At 46.7% G+C, this 21,199-nt stretch overlaps 2 protein-coding genes across 3 annotated transcripts; one reads left to right on the top strand and one right to left on the bottom strand.

The window, feature by feature from the left end:
* Positions 1-63: 63 nt before the first annotated feature.
* On the bottom strand, positions 64-9,400 carry STPG3 (sperm-tail PG-rich repeat containing 3). 2 transcript variants are annotated; one of them, XM_087879960.1, is made up of 8 exons: positions 9,041-9,400; positions 7,413-7,887; positions 6,147-6,214; positions 4,780-4,917; positions 3,538-3,626; positions 3,278-3,389; positions 2,257-2,382; positions 64-308 (listed from the first exon to the last, which is right to left on the bottom strand). In XM_087879960.1, the coding sequence occupies exons 2-8, from the start codon at positions 7,505-7,507 to the stop codon at positions 175-177; spliced, it is 762 nt and encodes a 253-aa protein (XP_087736086.1). In that variant the 5' UTR covers positions 7,508-7,887; positions 9,041-9,400; the 3' UTR covers positions 64-174. The 2 variants fall into 2 exon arrangements, with proteins under 2 accessions (XP_087736086.1, XP_087736087.1); XM_087879961.1 differs by having other exon boundaries at positions 4,780-4,914.
* Positions 9,401-9,499: 99 nt separating this feature from the next.
* ZMYND19 (zinc finger MYND-type containing 19) lies at positions 9,500-18,892 on the top strand. Its single transcript, XM_034404376.3, has 6 exons — positions 9,500-9,787; positions 13,083-13,142; positions 13,656-13,762; positions 14,764-14,904; positions 17,367-17,547; positions 18,074-18,892. Exons 1-6 carry the CDS (start codon positions 9,737-9,739, stop codon positions 18,215-18,217), a joined length of 684 nt encoding a protein of 227 aa, XP_034260267.1. The 5' UTR covers positions 9,500-9,736; the 3' UTR covers positions 18,218-18,892.
* The last annotated feature ends 2,307 nt before the right edge of the window (positions 18,893-21,199 follow it).

The following is a 21,199-nucleotide window of genomic DNA, read 5'->3' as shown; positions in this document are numbered from 1 at the left end:
CTTCTCCCTTGCTAATCTAACTCGGCCTGATGCCCAGAAGGCTTATAAACAAGAGAGGGTGCCTTTTTATGGGTTTTTTTTGTTTTTTTGCAAGCATGTATTAACCGCAAGCAGCCCACAGTTGTTACAAGCAGCAGAAATGGAGCGGGAAGGCTGGTTTCGTTGTCACTAGCTTCACAGCGTCGAAAACGGGCCCGTTTCGTGCTTCTTGGGTCGTCTCACACCTTGGATGTAGAAGCTTGGGCACTTGGGCAGACGAGCGTTGTATCCTTTGTCTACGTTGTAAGCCCCCGGACCAGGAGTCTCCTCTGAAAAGAAAAAAAGATGGTGGCAGGAGGTCATTTGATGTCCTTCGCGTATCTGGATTTTGCTCTGAAGCTAATCAAAATAGTACCCCAGGTTAGAAGGGACCAAGGTCTGGAGCTGTGAGGATTGGAGTTCAAGTTGTGGCCTGCCAGCAGAGCTGGCGGCAGACTGATGATGAGGAGGTTGGGGAGGAACTTGGGCCACTTCTGGAGTCTGGGGAAAGCTCTGATGGATGCTCTCAAACAGCTGGTAACCTCCCCTCCAGTCCCATGAGTAGCGAGACCTGGCTGGGGCTCGACATGCTCTGCGTCGAGAGCCAGGGCCGTCTCACATTTCCCAGCCACCGGAGAGGCAGCTGCCTTTGGAGGCTGAGATCAGTGAGGAGGAGGAAAAATAGCTGGGGCCTGTTCCAGATGCACGTATGCCTAGAGCAGTTAGGAGAGGAGAACAACGTGACTCGGGAAGCAAAGCATACATGGACGCTGAATGGCCCCTCCCTGGCTGGGGAATAAATGGAAGGAAAGAGGGAGTGGTTGTCGTAGGAGACAACAGTTGGTATTTCTGAAGATTTTACTCATTGTGTTTCGTGCATCAAAGACTGCCAGAACTTAATTTGCAGCCTTGGCTGGGAGCTCAGGGCCTTGTAATTATCTCAAGGAACTGATAAGGTCTGTTTTTGCAGTTAACTCCTTGAAGGACTCTTGCCTGGACTTTTGGGTGGGGTGAATGCCATTAATTTACAACAGGTAAGTAAATAAAGAAGGTTTACCAGGAGTCTGTTTCTTGCTTCTGCTAGGGCAGGGGTCGGCAACCTTAAACACTCAAAAGAGCTATTTGGACCCATTTCCCACAGAAAAGAAAACACCGGGAGCCACAAAACGCTTCCCTTGCCTATTTCTTGAGTGGCCACAAAACTAGCATATGTAGTTGAATTAAACCTTCTGTTTTCTTCTAAAACTTTTCTTGGATTTATCCATGGTTGGCCTACCGGGGGGTTGAAAAGCTCAATAAATGGCGTGCCGGCAGGTGTCGCACATTGGCGGTTGTGATGCATATTTTGAGTGACAGGGAGCCGCAGCAGAGGGGTGAAAGAGCCACATGCGGCTCCAGAGCTGCAGGTTGCTGACCTCTGCCCTTTGGGGAAGCTCTGGTCTTCCGGAAAAAGTTAACTTCATACAATCTGAAGGAATGGATTCTGATTCTCTTTTAATCAAAAGTGGTTTTTATTTTTGAAAAGGCCAACTGGGCTGATTTTTTTGGAGGAAGACAATTCGCTTCCTGGAAGCTTCATCCGTTGGATGGTGTGGGAGATGGACAGTTATTGACAGTTGAGATTCCTTGGTGCTGGGGAATGATAGGTTCTGACAGGAGGGGGGGAGGGGAATGAAAATACTGTGTTTTCTTTGCCGTCAATTAAGGCCTTAACACTTTGAGAACCATGGTGATTATTTGAGGTTTTATCTGTGACTTCAAGGTCACCTGAGACCAGGTGTGGAATCATCTTGGAACAGCCAAAAGGACTATATTCCAAATGGGATAGGTGGTGACTTATCCCTCTTCCTCCGTTGAAGAGGAGAAGAGAAGAATTCTTTACTGGCCAAGTGTGATTGGACACACAAGGAATTTGTCTTGTTGCATACACTCTCGGAGTACATAAAAGATACATTCATCAAGAATCATAAGGTACAACGCTTAATGATAGTCATAGGGAAACAATATGAATCTTAAGGATACCAGCAACAAGGTTACCGGTTGAGTGACATAACATAAATGGCCTCCTTCAAACAAATGCTCCTCTCCATCCAAAACAGTCGTATCCGACAGGAAGCAAAACATATTTTCCCTCCAAAAATCACTCCAGTTGCCTTTTCAAAGTAAAAAAACCCATTTTTGATACCACGATGCCATGAGAATCCTCCCCGATTCTGATATACGTCTGTGCTTCCTCACCTTTTTCGATCCATTTGTACAGAGTGAGTGGGGCAGGGTTGATGATGATGGACGGTGGACGGTGAAGCACCAACGTGTAGGCACGGTCGATGTTATATTGATTGGGTCCTGGCTCGTCTAGGATGCCTGCGGGAGAAAACGGGACACGACCTTAAAAAAGAATATTTGTAGCACAGGATTGAATATTTGTAGCACAGGATTGAAGAATATTTGTAGCACAGGATTGGGGATTCTTGGTGTTCTCCAAGCATGCAGATGTTTCAATAGCCATTATCCTAAGGAAAAGAAAATTACTTGCACTGGAACACACAGAAATAATTATCTTTGGGATGTTCTATGGCCGTGATGGCGAACCCACAGCTGGCACGCGGAGCCATATGGGTGGGCACGCAAGCATTGACCTAGCTCAGCTGCAGCACAAATTTGCGCGCCGGCCAACTGGTTTTCGGACCTTCTGGGCCCACCTGAAGATGGGAAACAAGCTATTTCCGGCCTGCGGAGGACTTCCGTTGGGGGGTGAGGAAGGCCCGTTTTTCGCCCTCCCCAGGCTCCAGAAGCTATCTAGGAGCCTGGGGAGGGGGAAAACGGCCTTCCTCACATCCCCAGAAGCTGGAAGCGGCCCGTTTGCTGACTTCCGGTGAGACCAGAAGGCCCGTTTTTCGCTCTCTCCAGGCTCCAGAGGCTTTCTAGGAACCTGGAGAGGGTGAAAAAGGCCTTCTCCCCCGCGCCCTCCGGAGGCCGGAAACAGCCTGGGGCACATTGAATTATGGGTGTGGCCACACACACATGCGACTGCCCCCCCCAGCAAAAAGGTTAGCCGTTACTGTTCTATGGGCTGGGACTCCCTGACCATCTCCCAAATCCGAAACAAGCCTGCCCTTGCTTAGCTCCAAGGTCAGCCAAAGTGCTGTTGCTCAAGGTTCTCCAGATGTTCCTCAACCTCCTGGGTTCCCCTGGTGGCTTACCGAGAAACAAGAACGCCTTCCTATCCCCCGGAGAAGGTTTCTTGGGACCATCTCACCTTTCTTCGTTAAACAGTACTCGCCCCTTTGGCCGAAGGTGAAGTTCGGGGTGTTTGACAGGGTGCCAAGTTTGGTTCCTAAGAGTTGACCGTATTGCGAAGGAGAAGGCCACTGGAGGGGGAGGAAAAAAAGAAAGGGGAACTAGAGCAGATCCACCGAACTGTCTTGGAAGTTTCACTGATGTCCGCTCACGGTGGACTTCTAGGCACCACATCTGAAGTAGCTTCCAGGAGCCCCTGCATTGTAAGCCACCACGTACGTTGGTTTCGGTGTTGAAGTCCACTTTCCTCCAGAAAGGGTTCTTGCTCATGAACCAAGACTTTTGCCACGCACGACGCCCTCCGCCTTCTAGTAAAAACAACACAAAAGTCGTGGCGCGAGGAGAGAACGCTTTTTTTAAAAAAAAAACTTGAGATTTCTCATCATTCAATCTCGCGCTTGATTGACAGGAAGAGACCAACGAGGTGACATTTTGGTCCTGCTTCTTTTGAACGGTTTTACATCTGAAGCTTCCGGCCAGGAAACCTTTGCCAAATTTCGGCAAAGATTCAACCCAGGTCTCTCTTTTTGATTAAAGTTTAAAGGACGCGGTGGCTAAGATGCTGAGCTTGTCGATCAAAAGGTCGGCAGTTCAGCGGTTCGAATCCCTAGTGCCGCGTAACGGGATGAGCTCCCGTTACTTATCCCAGCTTCTGCCAACCTAGCAGTTCGAAAGCACGTAAAAAATGCAAGTAGAAAAATAGGGACCACTTTTGGTGGGAAGGTAAGAGCGTTCCGTGCACCTTTGGCGTTGTTGAGTCATGCCGGCCACATGACCACGGAGACGTCTTCGGACAGCGCTGGCTCTTCGGCTTTGAAACGGAGATGAGCACCGCCCCCTAGAGTCGGGGACGACTAGCACTTATGTGCGAGGGGAATATTTTACCTTTTAAGTGTTGGGGTTTTTTTAACATTGGAAGCCAATTTAAAGCTTTCCTCGACTTACGGCCGTAATTGAGCTCTAAATTTCCGTTCCTAAGCGAGACAGTTAAGAGAGCTTTGCTCTATTTTAACGCTGTTCAGTGAACCTGCAGTTATTAAATTAGTAACACGGTCGTGGAAGTGAGCCTGGCGTCCCCGTCAACTTTGCTTGTCAAAAAGGGATCACCTGACCCCAGGACACTTCGAGGGTCATAAATGTGAGTCGGTTTCCTAAGCGTCTGAATTTTGATCAGGTGACTTTGGGCACGCCGCCAACACCCGTAAAGGGTGAAAAACTGTCAAAAGTCACTTTTTTTTCCCAGTGCTGTTGGGACATCGGTCACTAACTGAATGCTTGTAAGGCGACGACCACCTGAAATAGTGTCCCACATTTTATGCCGCCACATCTGTAAAGATGTTTGACAATGAAACCCATCCTGTCGTTTTCCCTTGACTGGCTGAAGGATCTTGAGAAGATGGACTTAGCAATGGTTCCAGGTCAGCACTCTAGTTCGTGGTCCTTGCACCCCTTCCCCAATACCTCGAGGAGGAGTCTTCCAGCCAAATGTGTAGGACGGGGCGATGGTTTCTCTGCAGGCCATGGTGGGAGGGGAGTAAGCTGCTGGTCCTGGACTGTCCGTATTCAGTACGAACTGCAACCGACCTTGTGCCTTTTCTTCTAAAGAAAAATAAAATTAAGAAAGCAGTCTTAATTAAGACGGGCGATTTTCCAAAAACAGAGTTTTAGAAGGGTTTAGAATGGGGCTAAGGAAGGCAGTTTTGCAATCACTTGCAGCTTTTTCGTTTATCTCTCGGCTTCTCTTCTGTTTCCCAAGACTGTCGGGGCGAGAAACGCCAGTGGGGTTCATTTATTTTATTTTATGATTTTTATAAATAAGGCAGAGAACGTATCTAATACTATTTCCTATTTTCCTAATAACAACGATCCTGCAAGATGGATTGGGTTGAGAGAGAGAGAGAGGAAGTGGCCTTAGCTCACCCAGCCAGCTTTCATGCCTATGGCAGGACTAGAACTCACTGTCGCCTGGTGATTGGCCCAAAGCCACCCAGCCAGCTTTCATGCCTATGGCAGGACTAGAACTCACTGTCGCCTGGTGATTGGCCCAAAGTCACCCAGCCAGCTTTCATGCCTAAGGCGGGACTAGAACTCACTGTCGCCTGGTGATTGGTCCAAAGTCACCCAGGCAGCTTTCATGCCTAAGGCGGGACTAGAACTCACTGTCACCTGGTGATTGCCCCAAAGTCACACCGCCAGCTTTCATGCTTAAGGCGGGACTAGAACTCGCTGTCTCTTGGTGATTGGCCCAAAGTCACCCAGCCAGCTTCCATAGCTAAGGTGAGACTAGAACTCACTGTCGCCTGGTGATTGGCCCAAAGTCACCCAGCCAGCTTTCATGCCTATGGCAGGACTAGAACTCACAGTCTGCCAGATTCTAGTGTGATGCCTTAACCACTTGATCAAAATGGCTCTGTATTTAATTCAACCATCATCTCTTATGCTTGAACTGGACTAGGTATGTATGAATTTGACCCCCGAGATCCATCAAGATCTATCCAGAGGACACAAGTCTGATGTTTCCTTACCTTGGAGGCCGTTTTAAGTATATCCCAGATATTCTATTTTAAAAACTTTCTTAAAGTAGGTCTATCGATCTGGAATGGCAAAGGACGGCACTGAACACTAGCAATACATGGGGAGGGAAGAATTCTCACTCCGGTGTTTTGTTTGTAGTCCTATTTAGATCATCTTGAATTAGAAAACAGTTCCAATATGCCTCACGATTACTGCTACGTGTCTGAAATCTCCACACCGAGGTGCAATTTCTTCACTTAGGAGGTCACTATAAAAAGTAACTTGGAGTATTGTCCTGAAGGCTTGCACTTAACTGTTTTTCTTTCCGCCGTAAATGTCCGGGAATAAGGGGGTCCCACTCGATTCTGTGCCTCGATGAACCCTGGAAACAAAATGCCAGAATTCATCCCATGCATTCCTCTCCAATTGGCTAGTCGGGCGCTAGTCCTGCTCAATCAAAAATTTAAAAAAAAGAAGTTGAGATATTTACAAGGATCGGGGGTGTCAACATGTCACCCACAAAAACTCTGCATTTACATATTTGATTATTCATATAATAACAGCGGCTAGAATTGTATTTGCACAAAACTGGAAAGCAGATAAAATCCCGTTGGAAGGAGAAATTATAAAGAAATTTTTAGAATGTGCAGAAATGAATAGATTAACATTGAGAATAAAAGATAAAAGATGAGTCAATGTATTTCAAGACATGGGATAAATTTTATGATTGGTTAGAAAAGAAATATGAATAAGGATATTGAACTGAAATAGATAGAGAATAGATGGGAGAAAACAATTAGACAAATAAATACCTAGATGATGTCAAGTCAAAGGAGAAAAGGGGGGGGGTAAAAGGGAAAAAAGTGAGATATTATAAAAATGTAAACAAATGATGAAATAAAAATAAATAATAATGGAATAAGAAATTGAAATGAGAAGATAATTAGAAAATCAGGGCTGCTCAAATACCACTTTAGATTGAACTGAAAAGGGAAACAACAGGAGAGAGGGGAAGGAGTACAGAGAGAGGAAAGGAGAAGAGAGGAGGAGAAAGAAGGAAGGGAAAAGGAGAGGAAGAAAAGGGAAGGGAAAGAGGAGTAGAGGGGAAGATTAGAAGGGAAGAAGAGAGGAGTGGGGGAAGAGAAGGGGAAGTAGGAAAGAGAAGGAGAGAAAGAACGAAGGAAGGAAGTAGGAGAAGAGAGAGGAAGGAAGAGAAGGGGAGGAGGAGAAGAAAGGTTGAAGTAAAAGTAAAGGGTAAAAGAGCAGCCCTGAAAAAGTAAAAATGAAAGTTAAAAGAAAAGATGAATGAAAAATGATGAAAATGACCGTACATGTAAATGTGTTTATGAGAAATAAAAATAAAAATTTATATATATATATATATATGATTGACCCATTTGCAACACCGACTATGATGGATCAAAGTTGGCTTAGCAACAAACCACAGATTGGGGTGGGGGAACCAACCAATCCGTAAGATTTCTCCTACCTTCTTACTTTGCTAGACTGTTTTAACCTCAGGCAAAAGACGTAGGGATATAGCTAGATCGTCCCGTTTGGTGAAAAAAGATTGTACCTGCCTTTTACAAACGAGTGATGTTTGAGGTGTCTCTTTCTGGCTGCTGTCCAAGTATTTCTGAGCCATAAACTTGATATGTTTCTTCTGAGATTCCATTTCTATGGCTCAGGGATGTCGACCATACTCAGTCACCTGGAATTGCAGATATGTGACATCAGTGTGTTCTTACGTCCGAGGTTCCGTTTGGCTGGAGAGTTGGCCATTGGTCACCTGTCAGTTGGCCGTGGCGAGGTGGCATCTTTCAGGGATGCTGAAGAGGAGACCGGATCATGGAGGATAGTTTTGGGGAAGCCACCATGGTTTTCCCATTCATTCATGTGCAAGCTGGGATCTATATTGTGTCTTTGTTAAATGTACACCTTGGGTTAGTCACAACAACCCCTTAGGAAGGAGGCCAGGGCAAACCACTTCTGGAAAAGCACGCCAAGAAAATTCCAGGGATTGGTCCAGAAAGTCTCCCAGAGAATCTGATGCAACTGAATGGAAGAAAAAAAATACATAAATTACATTATAATATAGATTTTGGTGCCTCCATTATATTTATGTTGCTGTTGTTAGTTGAGAAGTCGTGTCCAACCCATCGGGACCCCATGGACAACGTTCTTCCAGGCCTTCCTGTCCTCTACCATCCCCTGGAGTCCATTTAAACTCACACCGACTGCTTCAGTGACTCCATCCAGCCACCTCCTTCTCTGCCGTCCCCTTCTTCTTCTTTTGCCCTCCATCGTTCCCAGCATTGGGCTCTTCTCCAGGGAGTCCTTCCTTCTCCTTAGGTGGCCAAAGTATTTGAGTTTCATCTTCAGGATCTGGCCTTCTCAAGAGCAGTCAGGGTTGATCTCCTTGAGGACTGACCGGTTGGATGGCCTTGCAGTCCAAGGGACGCGCAGGAGTCTTCTCCAGCACCAGAGTTCAAAGGCCTCCATTCTTTGGCCTTCTCAGCCTTCCTTATGGTCCCACTTTCCCAGCCAGCCATCGCAACTGGGAAAACCATCGTCTTGCCTATACGCACTTTGGTGGGCGAGCTCATAAATAGATTTTGTCTTTGATGATCTTTGAAGCACGGATATGTTGATGGACCAGGAATAAAATTCAAAATTGGGTTTTTATTACACATTTGTAATAAAATCCGTGTTGCGTGTTGAATATATAATAGACATTGGCTAAGACACGGAGATTGTTGATCAGAAAGGTCGGCAGTTCGGCGGTTCGAATCCCTAGTAGAGGTGTCCTGTGTGAGCAGGGGGTTGGACTAGATGACCTCCAAGGGTCCCTTCCAACTCTGTTACTGTTATATAGATAGTAGACATATTTAATATTATTATTTTATTATAATATATATATATATATATATATATATATATATATATATATATATGTATATATATATATATATATATATATATATCAAACTATTCTAAAAATACGAGTTCCAGGTATATTAGTAAAGAAAGAATATATATATATAATATGTAATATAATGTATATAATATAGTTGATATAATTATATATAAATAATTATATATATATAATTATATATAATATAAATATAATTAATATGTAATATATATAATATATATTATATTACATATATATAAAGATATATTTATTATTCATAATTTTTTATAATACCTATCTGTGCATTCCCCGCAGATCCCTACGCCCGCTTCTTCGCTCTCACACTCTAAAACAGACACGTGTGTGTGTGAATATCTCTTTAAAAGGACCACGCACCCCAGAAGAGGGGACGTCTCCTTTAAAAGGCGGGCCCAGCGCACCGCGCATGCGTCGGCCGGGCCTCCGCGGGAAGTCTAATAACCCGGCGAAGGAGGAGGAGAAAAAAAGGAACAAGCCGCCTGGGTGGGGTGGGGTGGGAGGCGGGGCTTAGATAGAAGAAGGGAGGGGGGGAAAGAGAGAGAGAGACAGAGACAGAGGTGAGGTCATCAGCAGCGGCCGCCGGCGGGCGGGTCACGTGGCGGCCGTCGCGCCGTCGCGCGGGAGGCCGGGTGGGCCCCTCCCCTCCGGGCGTCGCGGGGCCGATGACGTAGAGGCGCGGCTCGGGTTCTGATTGGGCGGCGGGCGGCCGAAGGGGGCCGGGCGGGCGCGGCGGGGCGTGCGGCCCCGCCCACCTCGCCCGCCCCTCCTCCTCCTCCTCCTCCTCCTTCTCTCGCTCCGGGTGTGCGCGAGGCGGCGGCGGCGGCGGCGGCGGCGCGTGGCCTCGTCGGCGTCTCCGTCCAGCGCGGCCTCCCCTCCTCCTCCTCCTCTTTCTTCTCCCCTCTTCCCCCTCCCCCCTCCCTCTTTCCTCCTCTCCTCGCCCAGGCCGGGGCCATGACCGACTTCAAGCTGGGCATCGTCAGGCTCGGCCGTGTGGCGGGCAAGGTGCGGGCCTCCCTCCCTTTCCCCTCCCCCTTGCGGGCCTGAGGGGCTCCCCCCCTCCTGCGCGCGTTCCCTGACGTCACACCGGGCCCCCTCTGTGACGTCACCGCCCACCTCGGGGGGAGGGGGTTCCTCGCCCCCCCTCCCTTCTTTCTTGGGGAGGGGGACGGTTCCACTCTCTTCCCCCTCACCCGCTTCCCTGGGGGAAGGAAAGGGAGAAGGAGAAAGGGTCTCCCTATAGACAGGCAGCTTGTAAGTGGCTGGGACTCCAACTCCCATCACTCCCTCCTGGGAAGGATGGGGAATCAGGATATTAGGTGGGTGGGAGGGTGTTTTCCCTATAGACAGACACTTTGTAAGTGGGTGGGACTCCAACTCCCATCAATCCCTCCTGGGAGGATGGGGAGTCAGGATATTGGGTGGGTGGGTGGGTGGGTGGGTGTTCTCCCTATAGACAGACACTTTGTAAGTGGGTGGGACTCCAACTCCCATCACTCCCTCCTGGGAAGGATGGGGAGTTAGGATATTAGGTGGGTGGGAGGGTGTTCTCCCTATAGACAGACACTTTGTAAGTGGGTGGGACTCCAACTCCCATCAATCCCTCCTGGGAAGGATGGGGAGTTAGGATATTAGGTGGGTGGGAGGGTGTTCTCCCTATAGACAGACACTTTGTAAGTGGGTGGGATTCCAACTCCCATCAATCCCTCCTGGGAAGGATGGGGAGTTAGGATATTAGGTGGGTGGGAGGGTGTTCTCCCTATAGACAGACACTTTGTAAGTGGGTGGGACTCCAACTCCCATCAATCCCTCCTGGGAGGATGGGGAATAGCCAGACACCTTGTAAGTGGGTGGGATTCCAACTCCCATCACTCCCTCCTGGGAAGGATGGGGAGTTAGGATATTAGGTGGGTGGGAGGGTGTTCTCCCTATAGACAGACACTTTGTAAGTGGGTGGGACTCCAACTCCCATCAATCCCTCCTGGGAGGATGGGGAATAGCCAGACACCTTGTAAGTGGGTGGGATTCCAACTCCCATCACTCCCTCCTGGGAGGATGGGGAATCAGGATATTGGGTCAGGGGGGGGGATGTCTCCCTATAGACAGACACCTTGTAAGTGGGTGGGACTCCAACTCCCATCACTCCCTCCTGGGAAGGATGGGGAGTTAGGATATTAGGTGGGTGGGAGGGTGTTCTCCTTATAGACAGACACTTTGAAAGTGGGTGGGACTCCAATACCCATCACTCTCTCCTGGGAAGGATGGGGAGTCAGGACATTGGCTGGGTGGGGTGTCTCCCTACAGCCAGGCACCTTGTAAGTGGGTGGGACTCCAACTCCCATCACTCCCTCCTGGGAAGGATGGGGAGTCAGGATATTGGGTGGGTGGGAGGGTGTTCTCCCTATAGACAAACACTTCGTAAGTGGGTGGGACTCCAACTCCCATCAATCCCTCCTGGGAGGATGGGGAATAGCCAGACACCTTGTAAGTGGGTGGGACTCCAACTCCCATCACTCCCTCCTGGGAAGGATGGGGAGTCAGGACATTGGCTGCGTGGGGTGTCTCCCTACAGCCAGGCACCTTGTAAGTGGGTTGGACTCCAACTCCCATCACTCCCACCTGGGGAGGATGAGGAGTCAAGATATTAGGGGTGGTGGGTGGGAAGGGGCAGCATCCTATGCCAGGCATGGAGATGCTGCCCGGAAAGGAGCCTTCTTCCTCCATTCCTCTTCACGATTTTCTCATTAGAGGCACCCTTTTATATGCCCCCCCCCAAAAAATGGGGTGCCTTTGGGCTCCTTGGGAAAGGGTGACATCTTGGGGCCAATATCTACCAAAGGATTGTTGGTCTCTGGGGAAGGATTGCATGGGGAGGGTCTTCTAGGGTTTAATTGGGGTGTTTGCTGTGGGGGTGTTGGAGCTTTTGATGCTGGGGAGGGGGGTTGTCTGCTGTTTGGGGTCCCCCAGTGATGGGCATCTCCATGGGGAGAAGACCTTCCATAACTCCAGGTGCTGCAGTGAATGAGCCCCTGGCCATCATGTGTTTCAAATGTTATTCTGTGTCCGGGATAATCTTTATGAACTGTTGATATAGTTCCCACGCACGCATTATTTTTGTTTATTATATTCCACTGTTTTCCTTTTTGCTTTGTTGAAATTTCCTTTCTTCCTTCTTTTTTTTGTGGTTGGGAACCTCCTAGAGTAGCCCCATAGCAAGATAGGCGGCAAATGGTAATCATAATAATATGCACATCTGCCTATCTCAGGTCCTTAGAAAAGACTCGATCGGTAGACAAAAATGCCAAATTCAATCTCAACATCTGGCTGACTGTGCCACGAACAATAACAACAATATTAATAACTTACGTTTTTACCAGTCCCAGATTCTGAATCGAATTGAACATTATTTAATAATGATAATGATGATAATAATAGTAATAGTAATAATAATAATAATAATAATAATAATAATAATAATAATACTTGGTTGATACCTAGGACGCTGGCAGCAACCCGTATCAACCATTAGCACTAGTCAATGGTATTTGTGATGCAATTTTGAATGTTCAGTTGACTTGAGTTTCATGTTTAATGAATAAAGTAAATAATAATAATAACCACAAAGATGTGCTCTGGTATATTTGTAGCCATGCTTTGTATTAAGCATAGGAAAATGTGGCAGAGAGGAGGAGGGATTAATTAATATGTTTTTCATATAGCCAAGAAGTGGGTAATCTTATCTCACAAAAGAGAAGTCTTTGAAGAGTCTTTTTCTTGGCAGCTGGTAGCATCTGGCTGAGAAAGAAAGAAAACATTTGATAGTCTTTGTTCCCTGCACTTGTTTCTCAAAAGATCAAATGGGGAGATGCCTCCACATCCTCAGAATATATGGCTGGAAACGCTGCTTCAAGAAATAGATCTTGCTACATCGAGCAGATTTCAATTTGTGGAGGATCTACTTGGGTGTAGAGACTCTCTCCCCCATCCCAAAAAAAAAGTTTCTTTTTTGAAACACGTTTCTTGTAGTTTGCTCACTGAAATGTTAGAAGAAGTTATCAGATTCGTGTGTGTTATTGTTTTCCTTTGTCCACCAGAGAGAGTGTTGTTTCGAATCGTTTTAAGCATGTTGCCATCTAAATACCAAAAGGCCCTGTTAATTTATGGCAGAGGTCTTCAAATTTCGCAGCTTTAAGACAGAATTCTAGGAATCGAAGTCCACCAGTCTTAAAGCTGCCAAGCTTTGAAGACGGCAATGTCTTCTCGCAGAATATTTCATTTTGATTTTTTTTTTTAATTGCAGACAAAATACACCCTGATAGATGAACAAGACATTCCTCTCGTAGAGAGCTACTCTTTTGAGGTAAGAATACAGGTTTTCACTCCCCTGTGGTAATTCTCTATTTTTTTTTATTTGTCAAATCTGACCAGCTGGACCACCTTCCCCTCTCCCCCAGCCTCATTTCTGAAGCACTTTGAGATCTCCGATTTCAGTTCCAATATTCCAAGCATTTTGTGCACAGGCACTGTTGATGTTTAGCAGTTTGACAGTACGATAAGAACCGGAGGGTTTCTGTGCCTACCTGTGTTTTGAAAGAAAATGTTGATTGTCTTGTGATGTGGCCTTGAGTTGCAGCTGCCGACCTTCCGTGGTGCTTTCAAACAACAAATCAACACCGATTGGTGTCTATAGGCGCTTTTTTTTTTTTAAAAGGCTTCCGTTAACTCTTACTTTTAATTTCAATTGAAAATTGTATTCGCTGACTTTGCAGCAGGGTTTTACAATATGAGTATTGCTGGCGGTTTTGGAAAGTCGGTGGGCATTCGGATGCTTCGAAAAAAACAACAGAGAATGGATTCTCCTTTTCTTATCCAGGCTCGGATGGAAGTCGACGCTGATGGAAATGGTGCTAGAATCTTTGCTTTTGCGTTTGACAAGAATCGAGGCAGGGGATTCGGACGTCTGCTGCATGAGTTGCTGTGGTGAGTGTCACCGTGGAAAGGAAACCCAGCGACAGGTTTCCAAAGAGAAGTTTGTCTAAGAGAGGTAGCTGCTGAATAGAATAGAATAGGAGTAGGATAGAATAGAATAGAATAGAATAGAATAGAATAGAATAGAATTTAATAGGAATAGAATAGACTAGAGGAGAATGGAATGGATTGGAATGGAATGGAATGGAATGGAATGGAATGGAATGGAATAGAATAGAATAGAATAGAATAGAATAGAATAGAGAAGAATGTAATAGGAATAGAATAGACTAGAAGAGAATGGAATGGAATGGAATGGAATAGAATAGAATAGAATAGAATAGAATAGAATAGAATAGAATAGAATAGAATAGAATAGAATAGAATAATTCTTTATTGGCCAAGTGTGATTGGACACACACAAGGGATTTGTCTTTAGTTCCTACGCGCTCAGTGTACATAAAAGAAAAGATACATTCATCAAGAATCATAAGGTACAACACTTAGTGATAGTCATAGGGTACAAATAATCAAATCATACTAGGAAACAATATCAGTATAAATCGTAAGGATATAAGCAATAAGGTTACAGTCATACACTCATAAGTGGGAGGAGATGGGTGATGAGAACGATGAGAAGATTAATAGTAATAGTAGTGCAGACTTAGTGAATAGTTTGACAGTGTTGAGGGAATTATTTGTTTAGCAGAGTGATGGCGTTTGGAGAAAAAACTGTCCTTGTGTCTAGTTGTTCTGATGTGCAGTGCTCTATAGCGTCGTTTTGAGGGTAGGAGTTGAAACAGTTGATGTCCAGGATGCGAGGGGTCTGTAAATATTTTCACAGCCCTCTTTTTGACTCGGGCAGTATACAGGTCCTCAATGAAGCTCGTGCGGGTTATACATTCAGAGGGATAGAATCAAGATCATGCGAAAGTATTAATTCCTGCTCTCTAGAGCCCTTGTTGATGCTCAACCTATCCCCCAAACTGTAGGCTCTTGTTCTTTCTTTGCAGGGAGAGGCACCGGGGAGGCATTGCCCCAGGGTTTCAGGTGGTGCATTTGAATGCCGTGACGGTGGATAACCGTTTGGACAACTTACGATTGGTGCCGTGGGGCTGGAGACCCAAAGCTGAAGAAATCTCTAGCAAGCAAAGGTAAAGAAATGCAGAGAGAGGAGGAGGAAACAGAAGGTGAAGTTTAAGAGTGCTCCGGATTTCCTTTCCTTTCCTTTCCTTTCCTTTCCTTTCCTTTCCTTTCCTTTCCTTTCCTTTCCTTTCCTTTCCTTTCCTTTCCTTTCCTTCCCTCCTTCCCTTCCCTTCCCTTCCCTCCCCTCCCCTCTTCTCTTCTCCCTCCCCTCTTTCATTCCCTTCTCCCTTCCCTAGTTTTCCTTCCCTCCCCTCCCCTCTTCTCTTCTCCCTTCCCTCTTTCATTCCCTTCTCCCTTCCCTAGTTTTCCTTCCCTCCCCTCCCCTCTTCTCCCTTCCCTTTTTTATTCCCTTCTCCCTTCCCTAGTTTTCCTTCCCTCCCCTCCCCTCTTCTCCCTTCCCTCTTTCATTCCCTTCTCCCTTCCCTAGTTTTCCTTCCCTCCCCTCCCCTCTTCTCTTCTCCCTTCCCTCTTTCATTCCCTTCTCCCTTCCCTAGTTTCCCTTCCCTTCCCTTTCCTCTTCTCTTCTCCCTTCCCTCTTTCATTCCCTTCTCCCTTCCCTAGTTTTCCTCCCCTCCCCTCTTCTCCCTTCCCTCTTTCATTCCCTTCTCCCTTCCCTAGTTTTCCTCCCCTCCCCTCTTCTCCCTTCCCTCTTTCATTCCCTTCTCCCTTCCCTAGTTTTCCTTCCCTCCCCTCTTCTCTTCTCCCTTCCCTCTTTCATTCCCTTCTCCCTTCCCTAGTTTTCCTCCCCTCCCCTCTTCTCCCTTCCCTCTTTCATTCCCTTCTCCCTTCCCTAGTTTTCCTCCCCTCCCCTCCCCTCCCCTCTTCTCCCTTCCCTCTTTCATTCCCTTCTCCCTTCCCTAGTTTTCCTTCCCTCCCCTCCCCTCCCCTCTTCTCCCTTCCCTCTTTCATTCCCTTCTCCCTTCCCTAGTTTTCCTTCCCTCCCCTCCCCTCTTCTCTTCTCCCTTCCCTCTTTCATTCCCTTCTCCCTTCCCTAGTTTTCCTTCCCTCCCCTCCCCTCTTCTCTTCTCCCTTCCCTCTTTCATTCCCTTCTCCCTTCCCTAGTTTTCCTCCCCTCCCCTCCCCTCTTCTCTTCTCCCTTCCCTCTTTCATTCCCTTCTCCCTTCCCTAGTTTTCCTTCCCTCCCCTCCCCTCTTCTCTTCTCCCTTCCCTCTTTCATTCCCTTCTCCCTTCCCTAGTTTCCCTTCCCTTCCCTTTCCTCTTCTCTTCTCCCTTCCCTCTTTCATTCCCTTCTCCCTTCCCTAGTTTTCCTCCCCTCCCCTCTTCTCCCTTCCCTCTTTCATTCCCTTCTCCCTTCCCTAGTTTTCCTCCCCTCCCCTCTTCTCCCTTCCCTCTTTCATTCCCTTCTCCCTTCCCTAGTTTTCCTTCCCTCCCCTCTTCTCTTCTCCCTTCCCTCTTTCATTCCCTTCTCCCTTCCCTAGTTTTCCTCCCCTCCCCTCTTCTCCCTTCCCTCTTTCATTCCCTTCTCCCTTCCCTAGTTTTCCTCCCCTCCCCTCCCCTCCCCTCTTCTCCCTTCCCTCTTTCATTCCCTTCTCCCTTCCCTAGTTTTCCTTCCCTCCCCTCCCCTCCCCTCTTCTCCCTTCCCTCTTTCATTCCCTTCTCCCTTCCCTAGTTTTCCTTCCCTCCCCTCCCCTCTTCTCTTCTCCCTTCCCTCTTTCATTCCCTTCTCCCTTCCCTAGTTTTCCTTCCCTCCCCTCCCCTCCCCTCTTCTCTTCTCCCTTCCCTCTTTCATTCCCTTCTCCCTTCCCTAGTTTTCCTCCCCTCCCCTCCCCTCTTCTCTTCTCCCTTCCCTCTTTCATTCCCTTCTCCCTTCCCTAGTTTTCCTCCCCTCCCCTCCCCTCTTCTCCCTTCCCTCTTTCATTCCCTTCTCCCTTCCCTAGTTTTCCTCCCCTCCCCTCCCCTCTTCTCCCTTCCCTTTCATTCCCTTCTCCCTTCCCTAGTTTTCCTTCCCTCCCCTCTTCTCTTCTCCCTTCCCTCTTTCATTCCCTTCTCCCTTCCCTAGTTTTCCTCCCCTCCCCTCTTCTTTTCTCCCTTCCCTCTTTCATTCCTTTCTCCCTTCCCTAGTTTCCCTTCCCTTCCCTTTCCTCTTTGCTGTCTTAAGTCACTTATATCTGGGGAAAAGTAAACCTGTCCCGAAAGATTCCAGTCTTCAGTAGGAAGAAAATTCCCCTCTGTATCCGTAACTCCTGTAAATGTTTGTGTTTTAAAAGTGCAGGGGGAAAAAATGCAATTGTAGAGACAATGGGGTATAAAAAAGGAGCCCTTTGAAGTGAGCCACGTCAAGAAATGGACACAATGAGGACTCAGGCTAATTTATTGTCGTAGGGTATAATAGAAGAGTTGGCTGCCCCTTTGTCTAAATCCTCAGCACTTTTGGACCGTGTGAAAGGATGAGTTTTGTTATCCTGCAGAAGAAATGCCTAACTTAATTTTGTTGTTGTTGTTGTTGAAGGGAACAAAGCTTATACTGGCTGGCGATACAACAGCTTCCCACCGATCCCATCGAGGAGCAGTTCCCCGTACTGAATGTCACACGCTACTACAACGCTAACGGAGACGTGGTGGAAGAAGAGGAAAGCTCGTGCACGTACTATGAATGTCACTACCCCCCCTGCACAATGATTGAGAAACAGGTACATGCCAAGCCAGATCCTGTATCTGGCTGGTGATTGGCCCGAAATCACCCAGTAGTTTTAATGCCTGAGCTGGGACTAGAATTCACCGTCTCCTGGTGATTAGTCACCCAGGCAGCGTTCATGTAGATGTTGGGACTCAGAGTGCAGAGAAGAGCAGCAAAGATGATTGAGGGGACTGGAGGCTAAAACATAGGAAGAACGGTTGCTGGAATTGGGTCTGTCTAGTATAATGAAAAGAAAGACTAGGGGAGACAGGATAGCAGTCTTCCAATATCTCACAAAGAAGAGGCAGTCAAGCTGTTCTCCAAAGCACCTGAGGGCAGGACAAGAAGCAATGGGTGGAAATTAATCAAGGAGAAAGGACCCCTGATTTAGTGCAATATTAAAAAAATGCGAATAATTTTTCTGCGGACCGCCAAAATTTTCTCGCGGACCGCTGCTCTAAGGTCCCGGAAAACGTCGACTGATTTCCTCTTTTTTTTTTTCCCCTTTCTCTCTCCCCTTGCTTCCTCCCTCCCTCCAGTTACGCGAGTTCAACATCTGTGGCCGATGCCAGGTGGCGCGATACTGCGGTTCGCAGTGCCAGCAGAAAGACTGGCCCGCTCACAAGAAGCACTGTCGGGAGAAGAAACGAGCTGTCCAGCAAGAACTGGGACCAGAGCGATGACCGGCTGGTCCGTAAACCTTCGCCGTAAGAAGGGCTCCTTCCCTCCCGGAGGGCGAGGGTCGGAAGGCGCCCGCTTTGCACAGACTGCTCACTTGAAGCCAGAGGCACTGACAACCAGGAGAAAAAAAGAAGAAAGAAAGAAAAAGAAAGAAAGAAAAGACGAGACACACACACACACACAAAAAAAAGACCATCTGTCAACCCCTGTGATGCTTGAGTGAAAGGGAACCGGCTTTTTTCCCTCTTAGTGTTAAAAATCTCAAGCGGGAAAAACACAGAGAGAGAAAGAGAGAGAGACTACTATAGAAGCTGTTCTAGCTGGAAAGCTTCTTGTTATTTATATGTTAATATGTTTGTAAAGTTGTGTACAGGTTTCTGTTTCGTTTCCGGGGTGGGGTGGGGTGGGAGGCGTTGTTTTGGGGTTTTTGTTTTTTCCCTGGGGAGGAGGAGGGTGTGGGGGGGGGGTTTAGCAGTGCTCTTTATCTAGGACTCATTTACTGTAACGTTTCGGGTGAGAACACATTGATGGTTGAACAAAATAACTGTCTTTAATAGCGAAAGCTTTTTTTTTAATCCCTGGGAGAACCCCCGGGGATCTAGCACAGACATCAGCAGTTATAATCTGAACAACTCTGCATGGAAGTTGTGTTTTCAAAGTAAAAGGATTGGAATGGATCGCTGACTTTTTTTTTTTTATTATTTTTTAAAAAATAACTTTTAAGGGCTTGCTTTCTCCTTACGTGGCCTGTTCCTTGCTGTTAACCTCCTTAAAAAAAAAAAACATATTTTCCCCACAATATGGAATTGAACTGATTTTGGGACTTTTGTCAGCGTCTGTTAATTATGCAGGTAGTCCTCGGCTGAACGACCGCAATTGAGCCCCAACGTAATTTATTTATTTATTTATTTATTTATTGGTTCGATTTATATGCCGCCCTCCTCCGAAGACTCAGGGTGGCTTACAATGCACTTATAGCAATAGCCTTCATTCTTTTGTATATACCTGCTTATTAGGGCTTTTGGGCTCCCCCACCCCCATAAGCGGTGTTTCTACAAAGTCAGCTTATTGCCCCCACAATCCGGGTCCTCATTTTACCTACCTCGGAAGGATGGAAGGCTGAGTCAACCTTGAGCCTGGTAAGATTTGAACTTGCACTAATTGCAGGCAGCTGGCAGCTAAGTGCTACATAACAGCACTTAGTCCGCTGCACCACCAAGGCTCCTTTGAGCCCCCCCCCCCCCCCGCTTGTGTTGCGGATTGAGAATTGATGTTCCAGGGATTTTGCGTGTCAACGCACACCCAGAACACGAGCTGTGAGCTGTGCCCGCTACAATTCAGCGTAGGGAAGTTTATCATCTTAAATTCCTGGCGATGTTTGCACAACATCCTACGGACGATTGCCGATGGAGATTCTCAAGCCATCCAGGTCACAGTTGTCCCAAAGGTCCTTTTTACTGGATTTTCTTTTGTTTTTCCTTGGAAGAAATTTCGCTCCTCATCCGAGAAGCTTCCTCCGCTCTTGACTGGATGGTGGGGAATGGAAGTCGGAGCCGAAGAAGCTTCTCGGATGAGAAGCGAAACGTCTTCAAAAGAAAAGCCACCCCACCCGGTGATGGTTTCCCACCCGGATAGTGGCATTGATTATAGAGTGACCATTAGGATAGGTCTCTGCCAGGAATCCTTGGGGGAGGGAGTGGAGAAATGCCGCTATTTTTATTTCCCCCCTGCTAGATCCAACTGCTCCGTTATCTTAAAACGAATCTTAAAAATTAAGTGAATTCAACTTCCCAAGGGTGTGTGGAATAAATGTACCGTGTTTCCCCGAAAATAAGACCCTGTCTTATATTTTATTTGGAACCCTGAAATAAGCGCTTGGCCTTATTGCCATGCGTTCAAAAGCCCGGTTGGGCTTATTATCAGGGGATGTCTTATTTTCGGGGAAACAGGGCAGATGGATGGATGGATGGATGGATAGATGATAGATTAGATAGATAGATAAATAGATAGATAATAATAATAATAATAATAATATAGATAAGTAGATAGGAGATATTTATTTATTTATTGGTTTGATTTATATGCCGCCCTTCTCCGGAGACTCAGGGCGGCTTACAATGCGTTAAGCAATAGCCTTCATACTTTCGTATATATCTGCTTAATAGGGCTTTTGGGGGCCCCCTAAGCGGTGTTCTTTTTTATACAAAGTCAGCTTATTGCCCCCCACAATCCGGGTCCTCATTTTACCTACCTCGAAAGGATGGAAGGCTTGAGTCAACCTTGAGCCTGGTGAGATTCGAACTTGCAGTAATTGCAGGCAGCTGGTGCTACTTAACAGCACTTTAGTCTGCTGCACCACCAAGGCTCCAGATAGACAGTAGATAGATAGATATGATAGATACCATGTTTCCCCAAAAATAAGACCCTGTCTTATATTTAGATAGATAATGATATAGATGGATAGATAGGAGATAGACGATAGATAGATAGATAGACAGACAGACAGATAGACAGACAGACAGACACAGACAGATAGATATGGTAGATACTGTGTTTTCCGGAAAATAAGACCCTGTTTTACATTTTTTTGGACCCTAAAATAAGCGCTCGGCCTTATTTGCCATGGGCTCAAAAGCCCGATTGAGCTTATTATCAGGGGATGTCTTATTTTTTTGGGGGGGTAAACAGGGTACCTCTGTTTTGAGCACATCCAAACCACCCTTCCTTTAGGCGCAGTCAAGTAACGTGGGGACAAGAGTCCAAACGATACTTCTCCTGGGCCATTGATTCCACAATTAAAGTGGAATAAATTTTTTTAATTCCACTTTTAATTGTGGAAATTCATAAAAACAAATTAATTTTTTTTTTCCTGCTCAGGAAGAAAAGCCCCTCTCCCCCCACCCCTTACAACCCCCATCCCATCGTAACCTCTTCTCTTGCCCTGCAAGAGAAGGCCGCTTCCTCCAAATCAAATCTAATCTTTT

This window comes from Pantherophis guttatus, chromosome 16, assembly GCF_059756535.1.
Source record: "Pantherophis guttatus breed Tessera chromosome 16, ASM5975653v1, whole genome shotgun sequence".
NCBI classification, from domain to species: Eukaryota; Metazoa; Chordata; class Lepidosauria; order Squamata; family Colubridae; genus Pantherophis; species Pantherophis guttatus.
This window is presented reverse-complemented; position numbering and strand designations above follow the sequence as displayed.